The following is an 18,605-nucleotide window of genomic DNA, read 5'->3' on the forward strand; positions in this document are numbered from 1 at the left end:
CAGAATGCTTGGGTGTATAGGGAGAGGCATTACCAGTAGAAAGAGGGAGGTGCTCATGCCGCTATACAGAGCACTAGTGAGACCTCATTTGGAGTATTGTGCTCAGTACTGGAGACCATATCTCCAGAAGGATATTGATACTTTGGAGAGAGTTCAGAGAAGAGCTACTAAACTAGTACATGGATTGCAGGATAAAACTTACCAGGAAAGATTAAAGGACCTTAACATGTATAGCTTGGAAGAAAGACGAGACAGAGGGGATATGATAGATACTTTTAAATACATAAAGGGAATCAACAAGGTAAAAGAGGAGAGAATATTTAAAAGAAGAAACACTGCTACAAGAGGACATAGTTTTAAATTAGAGGGGCAAAGGTTTAAAAGTAATATCAGGAAGTATTAGGCCACTTTCGCACGGGCGTGTCCAGATGCGTCCCGGTGCATTGCGGCAAACCCGCGTGAGTAGGAACGCAATTGCAGTCAGTTTTGACTGCGATTGCATTCCGATGTTCAGTTTTTGTGGTACCCAGACCCGAACTTCTTTACAGAAGTTCAGGTTTGGGTTAGTTGTAGTGTATATTGTATTATTTCCCCTTATAACATGGTTATAAGGGAAAATAATAGCATTCTGAATACAGAATGCATAGTACAACAGGGCTGGAGGGGTAAAAATCATTTAACTCACCTTAATCCACTTGTTCGCGCAGCCGGCATCTCTTCTGTCTTCATCTGTGAGCAATAGGATCTTTGATGACGTCACTGCGTTCATCACATGATCCATTGCAATTTTCACGCAACCCCATTCATTTCTATGGGGCCTGAGTTACGTGAAAAACGCACAAAGAGGAGCATGCTGCAATTTTCACGCAACGCACAAGTGATGCGTGAAAATCACAGCTCGTGTGCACAGCCCAATAGAAATGAATGGGTCAGGATTCAGTGCGGGTGCAATGCGTTCAACTCACGCATCGCATCTGCGCGGAATACTCGCCCGTGTGAAAGGGGCCTTACTTTACTGAGAGAGTAGTGGATGCATGGAATAGCCTTCCTGCAGAAGTGGTAGCTGCAAATACAGTGAAGGAGTTTAAGCATGCATGGGATAGGCATAAAGCCATCCTTCATATAAGATAGGGCCAGGGGCTATCCATAGTATTCAGTATATTGGGCAGACTAGATGGGCCAAATGGTTCTTATCTGCCGACACATTCTATGTTTCTATGTGAAATTTAAACTTTTTATTTTATTTATAATTTACCACTTTAAAGTCCATGGACACACCAAGTTATTTTGTGAAGAAAATCATTTCTCCAATTGGTTGTGTTAATCTTTCCTTTTTTTTGTTCTACAGCTGCATGTTCTTCCTATGCACAGCAGGCTGCTCTCAGTGAATTTACAGAGAATCCGTCATCTGACAGATTTTCGGTAACTCATCCTGTCTCCACACGGGAGCGCGCTCTGTCTCCCTCCCCCTCCCCTGCGGCAGTCCTCCATCCAACAGGATACTGTAGCTGAGTGGTGAAGAGTGTCAGCTGAAACACACAGCTGACACGTTGCTTGAAATGGCTGACAAACCCCTCCATGCCGTGGTCCTTAGGGACCGCGGAATGGAAGGGGCCAACCATCGGGGTGCTGCTCTGCCATGGCAGCAGCCCGATGCTTGAAGGGTTACCAGAGGGAGGGAGCTCCCTCCCCCATCGGGCTGCTGACAACCCGCCACCCCCCCCAGTACTAAAGACCATATCTCCAGAAGGACATTTCTGAGGGCGTAAGAAGCAAAGCCGATACCAATAAACAAACAAGTGCAATTTTATTATGTGCTACATTACAGTAAGATAGGCAAGCTTTATTGATTTTGAATGCACAAAGGTGTCCATAGCCTTTAATCAAACAGAAGACTCACAGTTACATTGTGAACACATGTGGCTATTTTATTTTTCCCCTGGATACAATTTCCCTGTAGACTTACATGAATATTACAGCGATACGTTATTTTGCCTCTTCATTGAGAAGCTTACAAAGATTCATTTTTGTTTTCTCCATAGCTATGCTTTTAGCTCTTCGTGATGGCCTTGTAGAAACTGTAACAGGCTCTGGCTCTTTATCCTCCCTGAAAAAGGTTCATATGGAAATGTTAAATCATAATACCGAGGATGTATACAAGAAAGGACGCTTATCCAGACAGCAGTTCATCCCTGATCAGACAAGTAATAAACACCTCTCTAACTGTAAGGGCTCAAACATGCATCTGATGGCTATGGATGTAGCAACGGCTTACTGAGTACACAGCATTACACGGAAGGCTGAGATCAATAAACAGTATCTAATACTAAGACTGACACTGATCCTCCACGCAGAGACATTCTTTCATTATAGTTTTGGGCCCAGTGGCAAAAGCATGTGTTCCCAAACAATGCTCCACAAAAAAAGTGTCCCCAGGTTTCTCGTAAATTATTATGTATAAGATATGCTAAGACAGATATAAGGAAAAAACATTTGATCAGAAGATTAGAGCAGAAAGAATTCCAGACATGAAATATGAAAATTTAAAACAAGACTGTACATGAGACACCTGCTTCACATACCCTCCAGCCACGGGATCCGCAGACCTGCTGCTCTTCTTCCTGGTGCTTACAGAAGCTGCTTTTCTACGACCTGCAGAACATAAACATGTTGATGTAACCTGCACTCAGAGGACTATCGTTCCAGGATCCTTACATTATAGAAGTAGACAACACATCCTACCTCTGGTAGCTTTCTCTTTCACCGTCTTTGGTTCCTCAAACACATCATCGTTTTTGTCATTCTGATTGCCTAAAGGGACACAACAAACGAGAGAAACCAAATTTAACTTCCCAAGTACTAGACTTCTAGAGCTTTTCATCTAGTTCCTTTTTCCAGTCAAAAGTGTATTCTGCCATACAGTATTATGAGGCTCCTCCTGGGCGCATCCTTTACAGCACAGCTATTATGTCAGGCTTCCATGAGAAGCAACCTACCCTTCTCCAGATCGGTCATAGACTTTTAAACAAACAACTTAGTCATATCAGAATTAATACCTACATTTGCAAGTCTAAGAGGCATTCAATCTAAAACTAACATTTCTCCCATAGAGCAGGGGTTTCAAAAATGTGGCCTCCAAGGCAGTTTTCTGCAAGCTACAAAACCTCAAGGGGGGCCCCACTAATAACTAATCAGTGCTTCCACTGTAGAAGTGCTCATTAGCACTGGACAGAAGGCTCAGGAAGCAGTCCTCTTCTGCGGTGCCGGTGTACAGCTTCAGGATGTAGTGCACATTGGCAGCAGCCAAGACCGTGCTGAGCTGCAGAAGATCAAGAGTGGTGGCATGAGTAAGGCGGTGTCCCCCCAAAACATGGCACAGACGGAGGAGGAAAGTCAGCGTTCTCTAAATGCTATACTATGAATTATAGATTGTAGTCTGAGGACAGAATAAAGAATTGACAGCACTTTAAAGTACCTCGTGGCCGTGAGTAATAAATTGGTGCTCACTTTGAAAAACAGAACTAACTTATTGATTGTGGGGCTGCGTTTATGATCTATTGTGTGACCAGGAGCTTGGTGAGGCTCCGCAGCAAACAGATAACATTTTTCGTGTGTGGATATTGTTGATTTGGACTCCAGAGCGGTGGAGTCACCTGGAGGAGAGGCAAATTATTTTTGGTCTGCCCCGAAGTCTGCATTTAGGGGAAGGAATGGTTGGGTGAGGGTTATAGGGGGCGGCAGTGGTCAGATTTGGGTATAAATTGGAAGTGTGATTTGAAGTCTGATCCAGGGTTTAATCTGAGGGCTGAGGTCTGTATAAATATGGGGTCTGTATAAATCTAGAGGCAGATCTGGTTTCTGTATTAATTTTTGGGTCTGGGAATCTATTAATTTCCGGGTCTCATCTGGGGTCTGCAGTACGAAGGGGTTTTTCCCGTCATGTGAATTTTTTTTTTGAAATCTTATTAGAAAGCCACAAAAAAGAAGAAGAAGTGATGCCTCTCTCATCCCACTGCTCTCACCACTAGGGGAGCTCTTAGCATCATTCCCAGGCGTGGCTAGCTGAGGTAAAGCTCAGGGACAGTGACCGACATGTATTGTATCAAATCTGAAATGCACTTGGCATTCGAAGCGCAGCCATATGTTCAGCCAATTTTAGAGACCCTTGCTATAGAGCAGGGATCAGCAACCTTCGGCACTCCAGCTGTTGTGAAACTACAATTTCCAGCATGCTCCTTTCATTTTTATGAAAGTTCACGCTGGGAGTTGTAGTTTCACATTAGCTGGAGTGCCGGAGGTTGCCTACCCCTGCTATAGAGTGTGAATGAGGACACAGACTTCATGTGGCATATTACCTTCTCTGCTCTCTTCTTCATTAGTAGCATTGGTTTCCTGAGACACTGCATCCACCTCCGTTGGATTCTTACCCAGCTGCATCTTCACTTTTTCTAATGCTCTCAAGCTAACTTTATCAGTAATATCCTAAAAAGTAGAACAAATTACAAAATTAAAGTCAACTTTTGCTTCCCATGACACCGAGGAGGACAGATTTACACTGGTTGTGATCTACTGTATTTATCCTATAGGAATTTTCTTTTGAAAGTCAAATACACAAAACATTCAGTTCTAGGTTACATACATTTAGCCATAATAATTTTATTTTGGCGGTCATAACATATCTGTGAATGGTAATTGACTGAAGAAAGACTATATCCCTTGTAGTTAGATGCCAGTCCATGAATGGAGAACCGGTCTCAGTAAAGAATGACCAGGAACAATTTCTACACTGAACCTTCTCTGCAGGAAACATTAGGAGTCTGTATACATAGCAATTGTCTAATATGTTATTAACACAATGGAGTTTCATTCTTAGGAATATGAAGATGAACCAGAAAAGCACCATATTTTTCTCTAGGGTCTATCTTTAGGAGGCAGTAGTCTAAAGAGTGGACTATAGATTGCAGTGTTAGGCCCCATTCACACGTCCGCACTCTATGGGGCCGCACGATGTGCGGCCCGGCTCCGGAAATGCGGACACGCACTTCCGTTCCCGAAAAAAATAGAACATGTCCTATTCTTGTCCGCAATTGCGGACAAGAATAGGCATATTCTATTAGTGCCGGCGATGTGCGGACGTGTGAATGGAGCCTCATCTTGCCGACTGGCTGGAATATTTTCTTAACTGTACTACCAAATCACTCCTACTGCTGGCGTGCCAATTCATTTCACACTATATCTGTACATGTTTTGAGAGGTGGATAGTTACTTGGCACCAATACTCCCCACCCCAAAGGGGGGGGGAAAAAAATAAAAAAATCTAAAATTCTGGGCGCTTGCAGGCGCCACGTGGGGGATTCAATACTGAGCTCCTCTGGAGCTGTATAAATGTGAATGCTGTGAGCTCCGACTAATGGCAGCTGCTGACAACTAAAACGCTCTTTTAACTGTGTGAAGGGATGCAAGGACGTCAGAGAAACATGGATCTGCAAAGTACATGAAGATAAATTAGAAAATAAAAAGGAGGATGTATTTATCAGATTCACTTTAGGTTGTAGTGAAACATTCCAGTGAGAAGTATATGGTGAACCTGTGCAAACCCCAACACCCTTACCTCCAGTGCGACATCTAGTATGGGAAGCAGGTCTTTTGCAAATTCTTTCGATAGTTCAAAAGAACACAATGATTTTGCATATATGCGAACATCTGGAGACGTGGGATCTTTTATTATTTCATTGCAAATTTTTAGAGCCAGGTTGTCATGAACAGTGGAGATCTGGAAGAGAGCAAGACAACGCAACTTCCATGACATGTAATAATCATCACACAATCTTAAAATCCACAGATCAGAGAACTGCTGGAGCCAGGATTATACCATCACCTGAAAGTCCTGAGAATTATTTGTTTGTTGCTTCAGACCGCTTGATCTTGTAAGGTCGACTAGGAGTTCAGCTACATTGGAAGCATCAATATCAGCCAGTGGGGAGGAGGCCGGAGCATTGAACATCGTCTGCAGGGTGGGCAGGAAAGCCTCCGCAAAGCACTCTTGATTTGTTCTATGGTAGAAGGGGCAGATACAATATAGTGTCATGGCCTTGTGTATTATGGAGACATTCAAGTGAAGAAATCATATAATGCTGCTTTGTGCAAGGTGAAATCTGCTGCAAATATGCATCAACTGCACGTAGCACACCCTTAGCCTCTTTGACGCAAACAATACGCATTGTGTCAGGAAAAAAAAAAAAACTGATGGTTTTGTACAAACAAGTTTAATGTTTTTCAGTTTTGTTTCAGTTTTTTTCCCGCATGGCTGCACTCCGTTTTTCATGCATTTTTCAAGCGCATGGAAGAAGGAAAAAAAAAAAAAAGAAAAAATAATAATAAAATCTGAAGAATTATGAACTACATCTTCTAGCAACCATCAGTTAAAAACACAATGCATCTGGAACGCATCCTGATGCAATCCGTTTTTACCGCAAGCCCCATTCACTTCTGTGGAGGCAGGGCTGCATGAAAAACAAAGAATATAGAACATGCTGCGATTTTTCCTGAACGCAGAAATGGATGCGTGAAAAACGGCCTTAAAGAGCATCTGTCAGCATGATCAACCCTATTAAACCAGGCAGGCATACAGCCTGCTAGAGTTGATTAAGCTGAGAAAATGATACCCCTGATTATGTATTTCCCATTCCCGAGAAAAGCACATTTTTATTCATATGGAAGTGAGTTTACTGGAGCACCGAGGGGAAGGCCAGAGGCCCCAGAGCACCAGTTAGTAACACCCCTACAGCTTTAGTCCTTCCTCCTGGATTGACACGGCTAGACATCTTGTTCTTGGCACTTGCACACTGAATCTGCTGCTGCTCCCCAAGCAATGCCGATTCCAAGTGAGCAAGCGCCAAGCCTCATCTTCCTGTGCATGCGCCATGTCTCCTGGTCCTGGCACTTGCTCACCTGGAAACTTCTTTCCAGAGCAGCAACAGATACAGTGTGCAAGCATCGAGACCGGAAGGCACTGTGATGGAGCAAGAGGACAGGGCTAGACAAGACTTTTAGCCCTGTCAATGCAGGGGAAGGGGTGAGGAGCTACAGCTGTACAGGTGAACCCAACAGGTGCTCCAAGGGCTCTAGCCGGGTCCTCTGTGCTCCAATAAGGACATTTATACATCAATAAAAAACATGCTTTTCTCAGGACTGGAAAACCAGAAATACATAACCAGTGCATTGTTTCTGTCTGCTTGATCAATTCTACCAGGCTTTATGCCTGGGTTAATATGGTTGATCATGCTGAAAGATGCTCTTTAAAGGGATTGTGTCTCCAAGGATAATCCTTTATATCCCTGTTATGACTCCCGCCCTTACTTCCCCGATTTTGCTGGGGAAAGCCACCAGCAGTCAGGCATTTTCCCTGGAACAACTGCTGCAGGGAAGGGGGGGGAAGGGGATGTAGTATTAAGTGGCAATCATTTAGATGAATAGCAAACCAAATAAATATGGGGAATCTTTCGGCATGCGCTCAAGTTGTTTAGCACAAGATTTTAGCAAAATGGCTGAGTCAATTAAAGAAAGTGACCCAGCATTTTGCTAAGGGGATCTGTCCCTAGTTTATGTTACCCTTAGTTAGGACACCATAAAACTGGTGACCGATTCCCTCTAAAGACCATGTGGACAGTGGTTGCCTTCATGAGATCATTAAATGTGAACCCTTATAGATGTTCTTCATAAAACAGTTTCCCATTACCTGTGTGGCTTTCCTACAGGTAATTAGTGTAATAAACTAAAAAAAATATAATAATCTCACCGACAAGAATAAGCAAAGATGGGGAAGAAAACCCCCAGACAGTGGCGCAGTTTTGTATCCTCTTCTGTCACTGGATTGTACCAAAGCAAAACTAAACGAGATAAGAGCTTGGAACTGATCAGTCTTCCAGAGAACATAAGCTTTGCCAAACCTTCTGCCATTTCTGTCCTTATTTCTGGAATCTTATATTAGAGAAAAAAAAAAAAGTTAAAGCCCAGGAATTATTTGTCTATGTGAGAACTGTATCTTACAGACATCACATATATGACCCAACTTCAGTGACTGTAATTACTGCCAAAATAGTAAAAAGAGATAGTAAAAGGAAGGTTAGGTTGTTGATTCCTATCAAACATCTCTCATATAGAGTCTGCACATGCTGTGTGTAGAGGTTTCCACTATAAGGGCATTAAATACATCAGAAAAGTCGGCTGCCGGTCTGCAGAAAAAACAAAAAGCAACAAAAACCACTTGAATAACATGCAACGAACATGGCTGTGCATGTCGCCCTCTCCATTGACCCACCTCGGGAACCCAATAACCGCTCTGAAAATCCTGCTTCCACTAATGTCACTTCATTATTTGATCTATGGGTGGGCTGTCACTTCCACTGTGGAAAGGGACAGAACTAATCCTCTCCCCAGGGCATGCACAGATTAGATGAACTCCGAAGTTTGCGCATTCGCGAGGGAGAAGAATGGTTCTGGCCCTTTCCACAGTGGAAGTGATGCCTCATACGTAGCCCAGGCCAAAAACCTGGTAAAGGAAATAATATCAAGGGAAGCAGAGTTTTGAGAAGAGGAGCATCAAATGACCATGTTCCTGAGCAACCAACCCATGTAACTTGGGACAGTAAGTTTAGGACAGTTTTTTTTCTACCGAAGAGTTAGATGTAATTAAGGTGGGTTCGCAGGACCTGCTGGATTCTGGAAAACCCCATTAAAGAGCTCCTCTTTAAAACACAAAGATTTAAGACTACTATTAGCTTTAAAGGGGTTATCCAATCTTATAAACTGCCCCCCACACTGAATATACTTACCTGGCTCCCCGCCGCTTCTCCGTGTGCACGGATAAAAACCATCAGGTGTCGGGGGCGGGAACGAGCCTCTCTAGCATCACCCGTGATGGAGGCTCGTCCCTGTCTGCCATTGGTTGCTTCCCCCGCATGTTTTCATCTGCGCACAGGGAGAAGCAGTGGGGTAAGTATATTCAGTGTGAGGGGCCTGACATATGGGGGGGGGGGGGGGGGCAGTTTATAGGATTGGATAACCCCTTTAAGATGCTAGCAATTGCAAAGGCAAAATCGGTATCTTTTAAAAATGTAGCTTTTTCCTGTCATGGCTCTTCAATAGCGTGGTGCCATCTTGTGGATGGCTGCTCTAGGCTTTTCTTCAGAGCTTCCACCTCAGAGCTGGTTAAGCTGTTGCCTTCATGCCCAGAGCCACCTACGTCATTTTCACAGACACCCCAGGAGGAGATAATGTACTAAAGTGATATTTCAATAGTTGGTAATAAAAGAAGGGCACTCTATCATCAGCAGTGAGAAATGATGTAGGTGGAGAGGCTGGGCATCATGGGTACAGCCCGAGAGCATTCTCAGGGGCGATTATGGAGAAGAGTTTGCCTGTTTGTATAATTGCCACATGGCATATAAAGTATTAAAATAATGCTTTAGCTATAGATCCTCTGTAAATGCAGAGCCCACCAGAACATCTAATAATTCCAAATACAGGTGTCATAAAGGGTCCATACAGACAATTTCATGGTTAGTGTGCCTCAATAACCATCAATCCAGCTTGGAATCTCATATTAGGATGCACTGTTATACACCATCAGGCAGATGTCTTGTGTGAAAAGTGCCAATACTTTGGTCTTAGAGTTCAGGAACATAAAGGAGATACAGCACTGGAACTGGCCATACACATTGGATAGATGTCAGATGATTGCTTGCCCGTTATTTCCTCTACCACCTCCATATACATGCATGCTCGGAATGTACATGTGTTTTGAATGGAGAGAAAGCCACTGCCAGACACCCCTGTCCCCTCCAGCAGCAGCTTATATCTGTGAGAACATCCGGCATGGTGAACTCCAAAAGCCAGATTCTTATCTGCCCAGACATCTGCCATCTGAGAGCCGAGAGAACTCCATAAACCTTAGCTGGTTGAGTGGCTCCATCAAAATCGTTGGTTTTGGCTAATTTTCGGTCAATTCTGTAAACTTTGATTGACTCAGAAGAAAATCTGAGACTGTGTATGTTAAGGACATCTCTACATACCTCACTGTCCAGAAACTCGGAGAACAGTGTTAAAATGCCATTCACTGCTGACACTTCTTTTTCTGCTTCCACCTCCTCCGCTTTATTAGGGTCCGCTTCTTCAGTCTCTGCTGGTTCATTTATCTCTTCGGGATTATTCTGGGGCTTTTCAGCTTCGTCCAACTTAGAGGTTGTAAAAATGTCAAGCCCAAACAGTAGAAGAAGGTCAATGACTGCATTCAGAGCACTTGTCTTTACTTTGACCTCATCAAGTTGGGAAATCTGGAAGAGCACATAATAGGTCAGAATACACAGTGAATGTGTGGTTATACACAATCTACAACCACCCATCACACCATAAGAGTCTCTGGTACTAGAAAAGATCAGAACATGCCGCACTGGTGCTGTTCTGAGAAGGGTGAACACGAGGTATAGGACATGGGGTAAGGCCATCTACTGTATAAAGGTTAGGGCCTGATATTTAATATCGCATTAGAACATATCACTCCCACAACCTACAGCAGTTATGAAGGCTCAGTGGTATTGTTCACTGGGTACCAACCTGACCAAGGACAACATCCGCATGGATTTTTTATGTTCTCCTCACTCTAAAAACATTCTGGATTGGAGTTGACTTTCAATGAAATAGGCCTAGTGTGTGTCTGTCAAGCCCAACAGATTGTGAATTCTGACAATCTGTGTACATCACTGCAGAATATGCTGTTGCTACAAAATTTTTGGAAAAACAGTGCTCCGAGCACTCTGCACCAATCCATAAAAAGTATATGGAATCTGTACACCACATGCTTGGAAAGCCAAGTAGAGTTGATGAAAGCTGATGGGGCTGAGCACATCTGCCGCCCCCGCCCCTTCCTTTTTACACACAGTTTAATGGTCCTTTAAACAGACAGAGGCAAACATGCTGCCCATAGAAGTCTAGGTAGAGGGAGGAAAAAATGCTGCTAGAAGGAGAAAAAGGTATTTTGCTCTATTAAGATATATTACAAAGTTTGTTATAGTCACCTGTACTATTGATTTATGCAAGTTTCTTTAACAGTAACCACTAAGCATTGAAGGCCTATCCTGAGAATAGGTCATCAATATCTGATCAGGGGGAGGTCAAACTCATCTGTTTGAAGAAGCAATGGCCTCTTCATAGTATAACAAACCCAACATTGTATACAGCATAGAACCTGTGATGGATATTGAAGATGAATCCCATTTGCTAGAATGGGACCGAGCTGCAGAAACATCACATGATTGCAGATCTGTGCAGAAATGTACGCGACATCAAACCTGTAAAACAGCTGACCAGTGCGGGTGTGCCAGGAGTCAGACCTCCATCGATCAGATATTAATGACCTAATGAAAGACTATCAATATTTAAAGGGGTTGTGCACCTTCTATATTGATGGCCTATCCTGGCAGGAGTGCAGCTATGTATTACAGATACACTGCAGCTGGTGATCATTTGGGGGCAGTGGCAATTCCAGCGAGTTCTCCTTGACTTAATAGTATGAGAAGGTGCTCCACTAGGTAATGCTCTAAACATACTACTACATCAAGATGCAGGTTGTGGTTAACCATTAGATACCCAGTAGAATCTACAGCCATCGGTTTCTCGGAAAACAGACAGTAGCAAATCTTTAAATATATCTAATAATTTGTACTGCAACAAAAACCGTAATACCCAACACTTCAAGTGTACACTATTAGGAGATAACATTCTATTAACAAGGATGACAGACGTTTCTTCTGAAAAACATGGGAGAGGACTAACTGGACTTTCCTATTCTGTATAGTGTGCTGACACGCATGGCAAGCAGGACTGCTTTCATTTCGTGCCGTTCAGGGCACCTATACCTTTGGTATTCAGGAGAAGGACATATACTTGCCCACTATTCGTACAGACAAACTGTGTATTCAGTACTTGCTACCAGCATGAAAACACAGCAGATTGCTGCCAGCTGGTCTGACAGTTGTGGCTCGACACTATACGCTCTGGCATCTCCTGCTTCCATCCCCGTACTGGCATTACTAGTGTTATCTCTTCAAGGGGTTGGCCCATCTCATACATTGGGGGCTTATCCTTGTGATATACCCCCAATGTCTGCGGGTCTCCCTCTCGAAGCGCAGAAAGTGAAGGTGGGTGCATGCGTGGTCGCCCTCCATTCATTTCTATAGAAGTGCTGAAAATAGAGCACTTCCCATTCATTTCATTGGGCGCACTGCTTGGCTATTTATGGCTCTTCCATGCAAATTAACGGAGGGCGGACATTCGTGCAAGGTGCATTCTCCTTCATTTTGTGGGCTCGGTTTTAGAGATAGGTGCAGGTCCCAGCGGTGGGACCTGCACCTATCAGACATTGGGGGCATAGCCTAGCAATATGTCCCTAAAGATGGAGATGGGCCAACCTCTAACACTGAATGTTTGAAGTGTTTGGTACTACAGCACGGTTACTCGCAACTGCATCGATGTCAGTATTCGCCCATTCACACCCATGAAGAGATAGGTCCAATGTGTTTGATTAGTCGAGTTGTCACAACATGCAGCTTATATCCCAGCCCTTCATAGGTCTCACCTGTAACAGCAGAGCCATGTGCTGTTTAGCAAAATCTTTGTTCTGTAACGCACAGCATCCAATGCACAAGACGGCCATGTTTCTCACAGAAGGATGAACATTGGTTATGCCTGGCAGGATCTGGGTCAAAGCAAAAAGCAAGTGAAACAAAGGAACACATGTAGACAAAACCATTATGGAAATTGCTTGTCTCATTGTTGCTGGAGATATGTATTTTAGTAGCCCATGTCTCTTATTCCCAGGCATGTCTTATTATCAGAGTTGGAGAGGAACACAAATGGCTTTACTGTGACCTTACATTTAGCAGGTTAGGGGCAGATGGATGGTAACATGACTGCAAAATTAGAGACTGCATATGTTTGGGTCTGTAGTCGGTCACTATGGAGACAAATTGGTCTGCATAGGAACTATGTACATATTAAACAGGACTACCGGCAAATTGCTATACTGAAATGGTTGGAAAACCCGAAAAATGGCTGCAAAGGTGGTTCATCTCCTTATGTAAATGGATATTCTGCTTTCAGCAAAATAAGGCTATCCATTGTATCATGAAGAGAGATCAATGCACTTTGTTGATCAGCTCTTGGTTTTCAAGATCTTTGTTTGCAGTCATTCAATAGAAGACGTACATCGTGAATCTGCCCAGGTCTTGTGATGGACACAGAGGCGCTCAGTACAGCACCGTCATCAGGTGTTTAATGCAGAACAGCTTTACTCCCTTACAAGCAGGCAGAATGCCATTTCTATTGGCTGCTCTGCAGTGAATAGAGCAGGGATGGCCAACCTGCGGCTCTACAGCTGTTGCAAAACTACAACTCCCAGCATGCCCAGACTGCCTACTGCTATCAGCCTATAGCAGGGCATGGTGGGAATTTTGGTTTTACAACAGCTGGAGAGCCGCAGGTTGGGCATAGAGGAATAATAGAGGATCTAAGCAAAGACATGTCTATGGGAGAAGACCAAGTATGTGTGACCAGAAGCTCATTAGGTGGACCTGCATATTGTTATGCACCAATGTTCCCCAACCTGTGACTCTTCAAATCAGATTTTGCAAACCTACAACTCCCATCATGCCCTGACAGTCTGCACCCATCAGGCAACAGCTGGAGAGCCACAGGTTGGCGATCACCGCTATACACTATGTGAGCAGATGTCATAACTCTTCTCTGGATCACTTATGTAACAATGTGTAAAGTGTAGACGGTTGATTTTTTTATGATTTATACAATGAAGATGATCTTCTGCAAACTGCCTTGTGAGTGCTTTCCTCGCTATCTGTGCTCTTTGGCTCATCTCCCCACACATCTGTCGTGTGCAACCTCCTGCTGCTGTCTCGAACACTCTCTCCACGGTTATTTTGCATATCACTGTTTCCCAGGGAGCTTTGCACTTTGGATTTCTGTAGCTGGTCTCCCTAAGAACAGCCATTGTTTTGTTTGAGTAGTCTCCAAGGCATTGCTCCTGGTTAGCCAGAATCCTACTCCACACTGATGAGGGGCAACATCCCGAAACAGCTGTCTGTGGATGGATAACCGGCTTAGGTTTTCCCCGTCACATCCTTAAAGCTTGTAAAAGAGCGGGATCTTGACATAGGGGCCACTTAATATGGTGGATTTGGTGATCTCTGTAATGGGGACACCCCTTTGCTTGGTTTTCCTTCCTTTGAAGGATATCTGGCTTTCTCTGTGTTGAAGACCCAGAACTGGGGCTCCACGGTTATTTTGCATATTACTGTTTCCCAGGGAGCTTTGCACTTTGGATTGCGGTGTTGAGACTCTTAAATGAGGCTCCACAGTGTTTTCTTTAGCTGGTCTCCTTAAGATCAGCCATTGTTTTGTTTAGCACTGAGAAGGGAGGGGAGAGCAGAAAGAGCTTGTGTTTGTCAGATTCTGCAGCACCAGCAGCTAGATGAAGGACTTCCATACACTAGGTCATAACGGTTTTACTTTTTTGTTCATATAGCTATAAGAGGGTTTTATTTTTTTTTAGAGGACAAGTTGTAGTTTCTAAGGACACCATTTAAAATTGCATACAATGTACTGGGAAGCTAAAAATAAATATATAAATAAATGTAATGGGGTGGAATTGGAAAAAAACAACTGCCAATGTTTTACTAGTTTTGTTTGTACAGTGTTCACTGTGTGGGAACAATGAAAAGTTACAGTCAGTAGGAATTCAGCAACTTGGAAAACGCTCACATTACCATATTCTGACACTTATTATTTTTCTTTTGCAGGGAGATGTCATTTTTAGTGATACCATCTTGGGGCATGTCTCATTTTTGGTCACTTTATTCATTTTTGGGAGGCAAAGTAATCTATTAAGAAGTTCACTGTATGGGTTAAATATTTTCATATTTTAAAAGTTTGGGCATTTTCAGATTCAGCAATACCAATGAAGTTTTTTTTTTATTGCAGATTTCTATATAAAAAAACAAGAAAATTGAATTAATCTGAATTTGTAATTCTTTTTTTTTCACATACATTTTAAAAATAAACTTTTTACTTTTAATAACTGTATTGTTGGCCCCCTAAGGTACTTGAACATGCACTCAGACTGCTTCTACCATAGACAGTCGGTGTTCCCATTAAGCCGATGGGTTAAATATCCATGATTGGAGTCAGTTTCCAATCACAGACACTGCTGGCAGCTCCTGAGTGGGCGCCATTTTTAAAGGACCCAACAACTGCTGTACATGTATGGTGGATATCGGGAAGGAGGTTAATAAAAAATTACTTGCTAAATTTATTTTTATAAAGCAAGCAAATAAAAAGTAAAAAAAAACAAGTGCACAGGTGTCCACTTAAATGCAAAGCTGTTGATATGTATGATATAAAAGAAGCATTCAGGCCACTATTCATAGTGTAATCAATTATCAATCTAATCCTCTACATTGCATCTGTACAACGGTGATATCATACCTATGGAGAGCTAATGACCCTGCCAGCGCCCAAACACTTACCAGCGACTGAATGATCTCATTCATTGTTCCTCCAAGTCCTTTACAGAGGGAGATATGCTTTAGCAGTTCATTGCACATGATCAGGCACTTCAGAAGAGTTTCAGGGTCATTCTACAAGAGAAATAGCATCTAGTCTACAACGGGAGTTCAAATACACTGGCAAGGAAAAAAAAAAAAGTGAATTTTCTCAAACCTTTTCCACACGGACTTCTTTAAGTTCTGGCTCCTCTGCCTCTTTAATCAGTTGGGCTTTTAATTTCTCCAGCTCTGCCACTTTCTCCTTTAATTCGGAGGCACGGCTGAAGTCTTGGGCATTTATGCTATCTTCTAAAGCTTGTTTGGTTTCGTTGAGCTGCACTTTTACATCTGCAATCTGCGTTATGGAGAACACACACATTTAACAATACTGTGAGATCTCGTCTGCGTTTGTGCTGGAGACCGATATTGGTCAAAGTATTTTTCAGGGTATGTAATTGATTGCCTTTGTGTTGGCGTGTGATCTGTGGGGTCTGACCAAGGAGGCATTGCTGGAGCCCCTTCATTGCAGCAACCTACATGAAGCGATGTATAGCACTGCCGCGAGCTCAGATCCATGCAGGTGAAGGAGACCTGTAGCACCAGACAGCAGTACGGGTGAGAGGAGAGCTGTGCTGGATATTGCAGTGCTCCAGCATACTTCACAATCCTCTGATTAGTGCTGTTCAGAGGCAGGAAAGACATCAATGCTCAGTCCTAAGAATAGACCATTTTAGGGTCCATTTACATGTCCGTAGTGCATTGTGGATCCGCAATACACCCGGCCGGCACCCCCATAGAAATGCCTATTTCGGACAAGAATAGGACATGTTCTATTTTTTTCCAGAGCCGCCCACCGAAAGATAGGTGGCCCGCTCCGGAAATCCGGATGCGGACCGAACACTGTGTGCTGTCAGCTTCCATTCCTGGCCTATAGAAAATGAATGGGTCCGCACCCGTTCCGGACCCATTATTACGGACGTGTGAATGAAGCCTTATAGCCCAGAAATCCTATTTAAAGTACTGTAGATCCTCAGCTCAAAACACAAAAACGGTACGAGTCAGGAATGGTTAAAGGGGCTATCCACCCATTTACAAAATGATAGCCTATGCTTAGAACAGGCAATCACTATCTGATCGGCAGGGGATACACACCTTGCACCCAGGCCCACCCGTTGTTCTGCCGTAGATGAAACTGATTAGTTTAGAACGATGTATATAATCCTGCAATTTTCACACTGGCCACTAGGCCTAAAATATGTTAAAGAGTCTGTAACCTATTTTCAGCATTTTAGACCTCTCATATCACAATTTAACACAACATAAAAATAATACCTGTGTTGTGTCTTTCACATGTCCACAAATGGAAAGAAAACACTTTATAACTATATGCAAATTAGGTCCTGCAAGTGCCCAGGGGCAGTGTTATGGCCGCAACTGCCCAGACCCCTCTCAGAAGTGCCCAGATAACCGCCCTCCTCTGGTTTAGATCTCATTTGAGCGCCGGTCACGTGCATACACAGTGCTCTGTCCACTATGGGCCGCGGCACTGATGTTAACAGTGCACATGCGCGGGCCCGGCGCTCGCATGAGATCTAAACCAGAGAAGGAGGATGAATAAAGAGGGGAGGGCGGTTATCTGGGCACTTCTAAGAGGGGTCTGGGCAGTTGCGGCCATAACGCTTGCCTAGGCACTTTCAGGCCCTAATTTGCATATCGTTAAAAAGTTGTTGTTTTTTCGTTTGTGGACAGGTGAAAGACACAATGCAGGTACCAAAGTAGGTTACAGACTCCCTTTAAGACTTTGTCTTGAGAGCAGCCGCATTGGCCACAGACACAAACAGGAGCTGACCCTATTGATATCTAAGGGAGAGTTTTCTAGGCATGATCTGTGACCTGTGCAGGAGATAAGATGTGATACCACCTATTGTGAATGGTGGACCATGTTTTATCTATAGATAGGTGTTACTTGTCATTGTAATTCTGCCTGTGGTGATAATGATAATAGCTACTGAAAAGTTACCTGTACACAACAGGAAATTATGACCTACTATTGTTCCTAGTGGCCAGTGTGAATATTGCAGGCCTAGATATAGACAGATTTTTTAAAAAATATATATATTTTTTGTTTTGTTTAAATTTTCCATGTTGCAAACACCAAAAAAAAATTATATTTAACATAAAAATGTGATTTAAACAATAGATAGTTTTCTGATTACACATTCCGTTTAACATATATTACAGGGTTAATTACATCTGACAAGTCAGCAAAATGTCTGGTTATCATCGGTGTGATGCCGGAAAGCGAGATCCTAACAAAGGTGGCTCTTGTTTGAGGGGGATGATTAGCAGTACATGAGCTAAAGACTTTCTATGGCCGATTCAATTACTTCATTCAAGTGTACGGTGGGGGTCTCACCACCCCGACCCAAACCCGACCCAAACCAATCAACACTTCTGATTATGTTTCAACAACAAAACAAAAATTCTGGAGACTGCACCCAAAATCTTCTCTCTTCTCTTCTAATAACTGAAAACCCAACTTGCCTTTAACTGGAGTTTTCTAGATTCGGCAACGTCTACTGGGTTATCCACTGTGACAATTGGCTCTCGGAGCTCAGAAATTATTTCTGCTACCTGTTAATCATTAAAAAAAAAAGTGTTAGTGTAATAAAATATAAATAACGGTGTAGTGACCCAATCTCACCATTCAAGATTAGATTGGTGAACAATAAATCAATCGCATTCAGAAATCTACTCATGCATCGGGTCCTGACTCCTCAGCTTGGAATTTCAGCAATGATGCATAAAATTTACCATTTTCTTGCTGCATTGACCCAGAAAAATAAAGGAAACCTCTATAATGTAGATAATTTTAGACAGGTAAAAGGGAAATACTGTATAATGTACAATTCTAAATCTAGCAATTTTGTCATGAGACAGAAAGCAACAAGGAGGAAGAAAAATACTCAATTCAAGTTATAATAATCATCA

At 43.0% G+C, this 18,605-nt stretch overlaps 1 protein-coding gene across 1 annotated transcript in view; it reads right to left on the reverse strand.

Moving 5' to 3' along the window:
* Positions 1 to 1,906: 1,906 nt before the first annotated feature.
* The window catches only part of NCAPG (non-SMC condensin I complex subunit G), a 45,657-nt gene continuing 28,958 nt past the window's right edge, over positions 1,907 to 18,605 (reverse strand). Inside the window, exons 10-21 of the mRNA XM_040419042.1 lie at positions 18,159 to 18,248; positions 15,790 to 15,969; positions 15,597 to 15,707; positions 12,635 to 12,754; positions 10,074 to 10,334; positions 7,799 to 7,980; positions 5,879 to 6,053; positions 5,612 to 5,773; positions 4,356 to 4,482; positions 2,743 to 2,811; positions 2,583 to 2,652; positions 1,907 to 2,107 (exon numbers count right to left, since the gene is read on the reverse strand). Coding sequence (XP_040274976.1) covers positions 1,987 to 2,107; positions 2,583 to 2,652; positions 2,743 to 2,811; positions 4,356 to 4,482; positions 5,612 to 5,773; positions 5,879 to 6,053; positions 7,799 to 7,980; positions 10,074 to 10,334; positions 12,635 to 12,754; positions 15,597 to 15,707; positions 15,790 to 15,969; positions 18,159 to 18,248 — 1,668 coding nt within the window. The 3' untranslated portion in view covers positions 1,907 to 1,986. The remainder of the gene's footprint in view (positions 2,108 to 2,582; positions 2,653 to 2,742; positions 2,812 to 4,355; positions 4,483 to 5,611; positions 5,774 to 5,878; positions 6,054 to 7,798; positions 7,981 to 10,073; positions 10,335 to 12,634; positions 12,755 to 15,596; positions 15,708 to 15,789; positions 15,970 to 18,158; positions 18,249 to 18,605) is intronic.

The sequence above is a fragment of the Bufo bufo genome, chromosome 2, assembly GCF_905171765.1.
Source record: "Bufo bufo chromosome 2, aBufBuf1.1, whole genome shotgun sequence".
Classification (NCBI taxonomy): domain Eukaryota; kingdom Metazoa; phylum Chordata; class Amphibia; order Anura; family Bufonidae; genus Bufo; species Bufo bufo.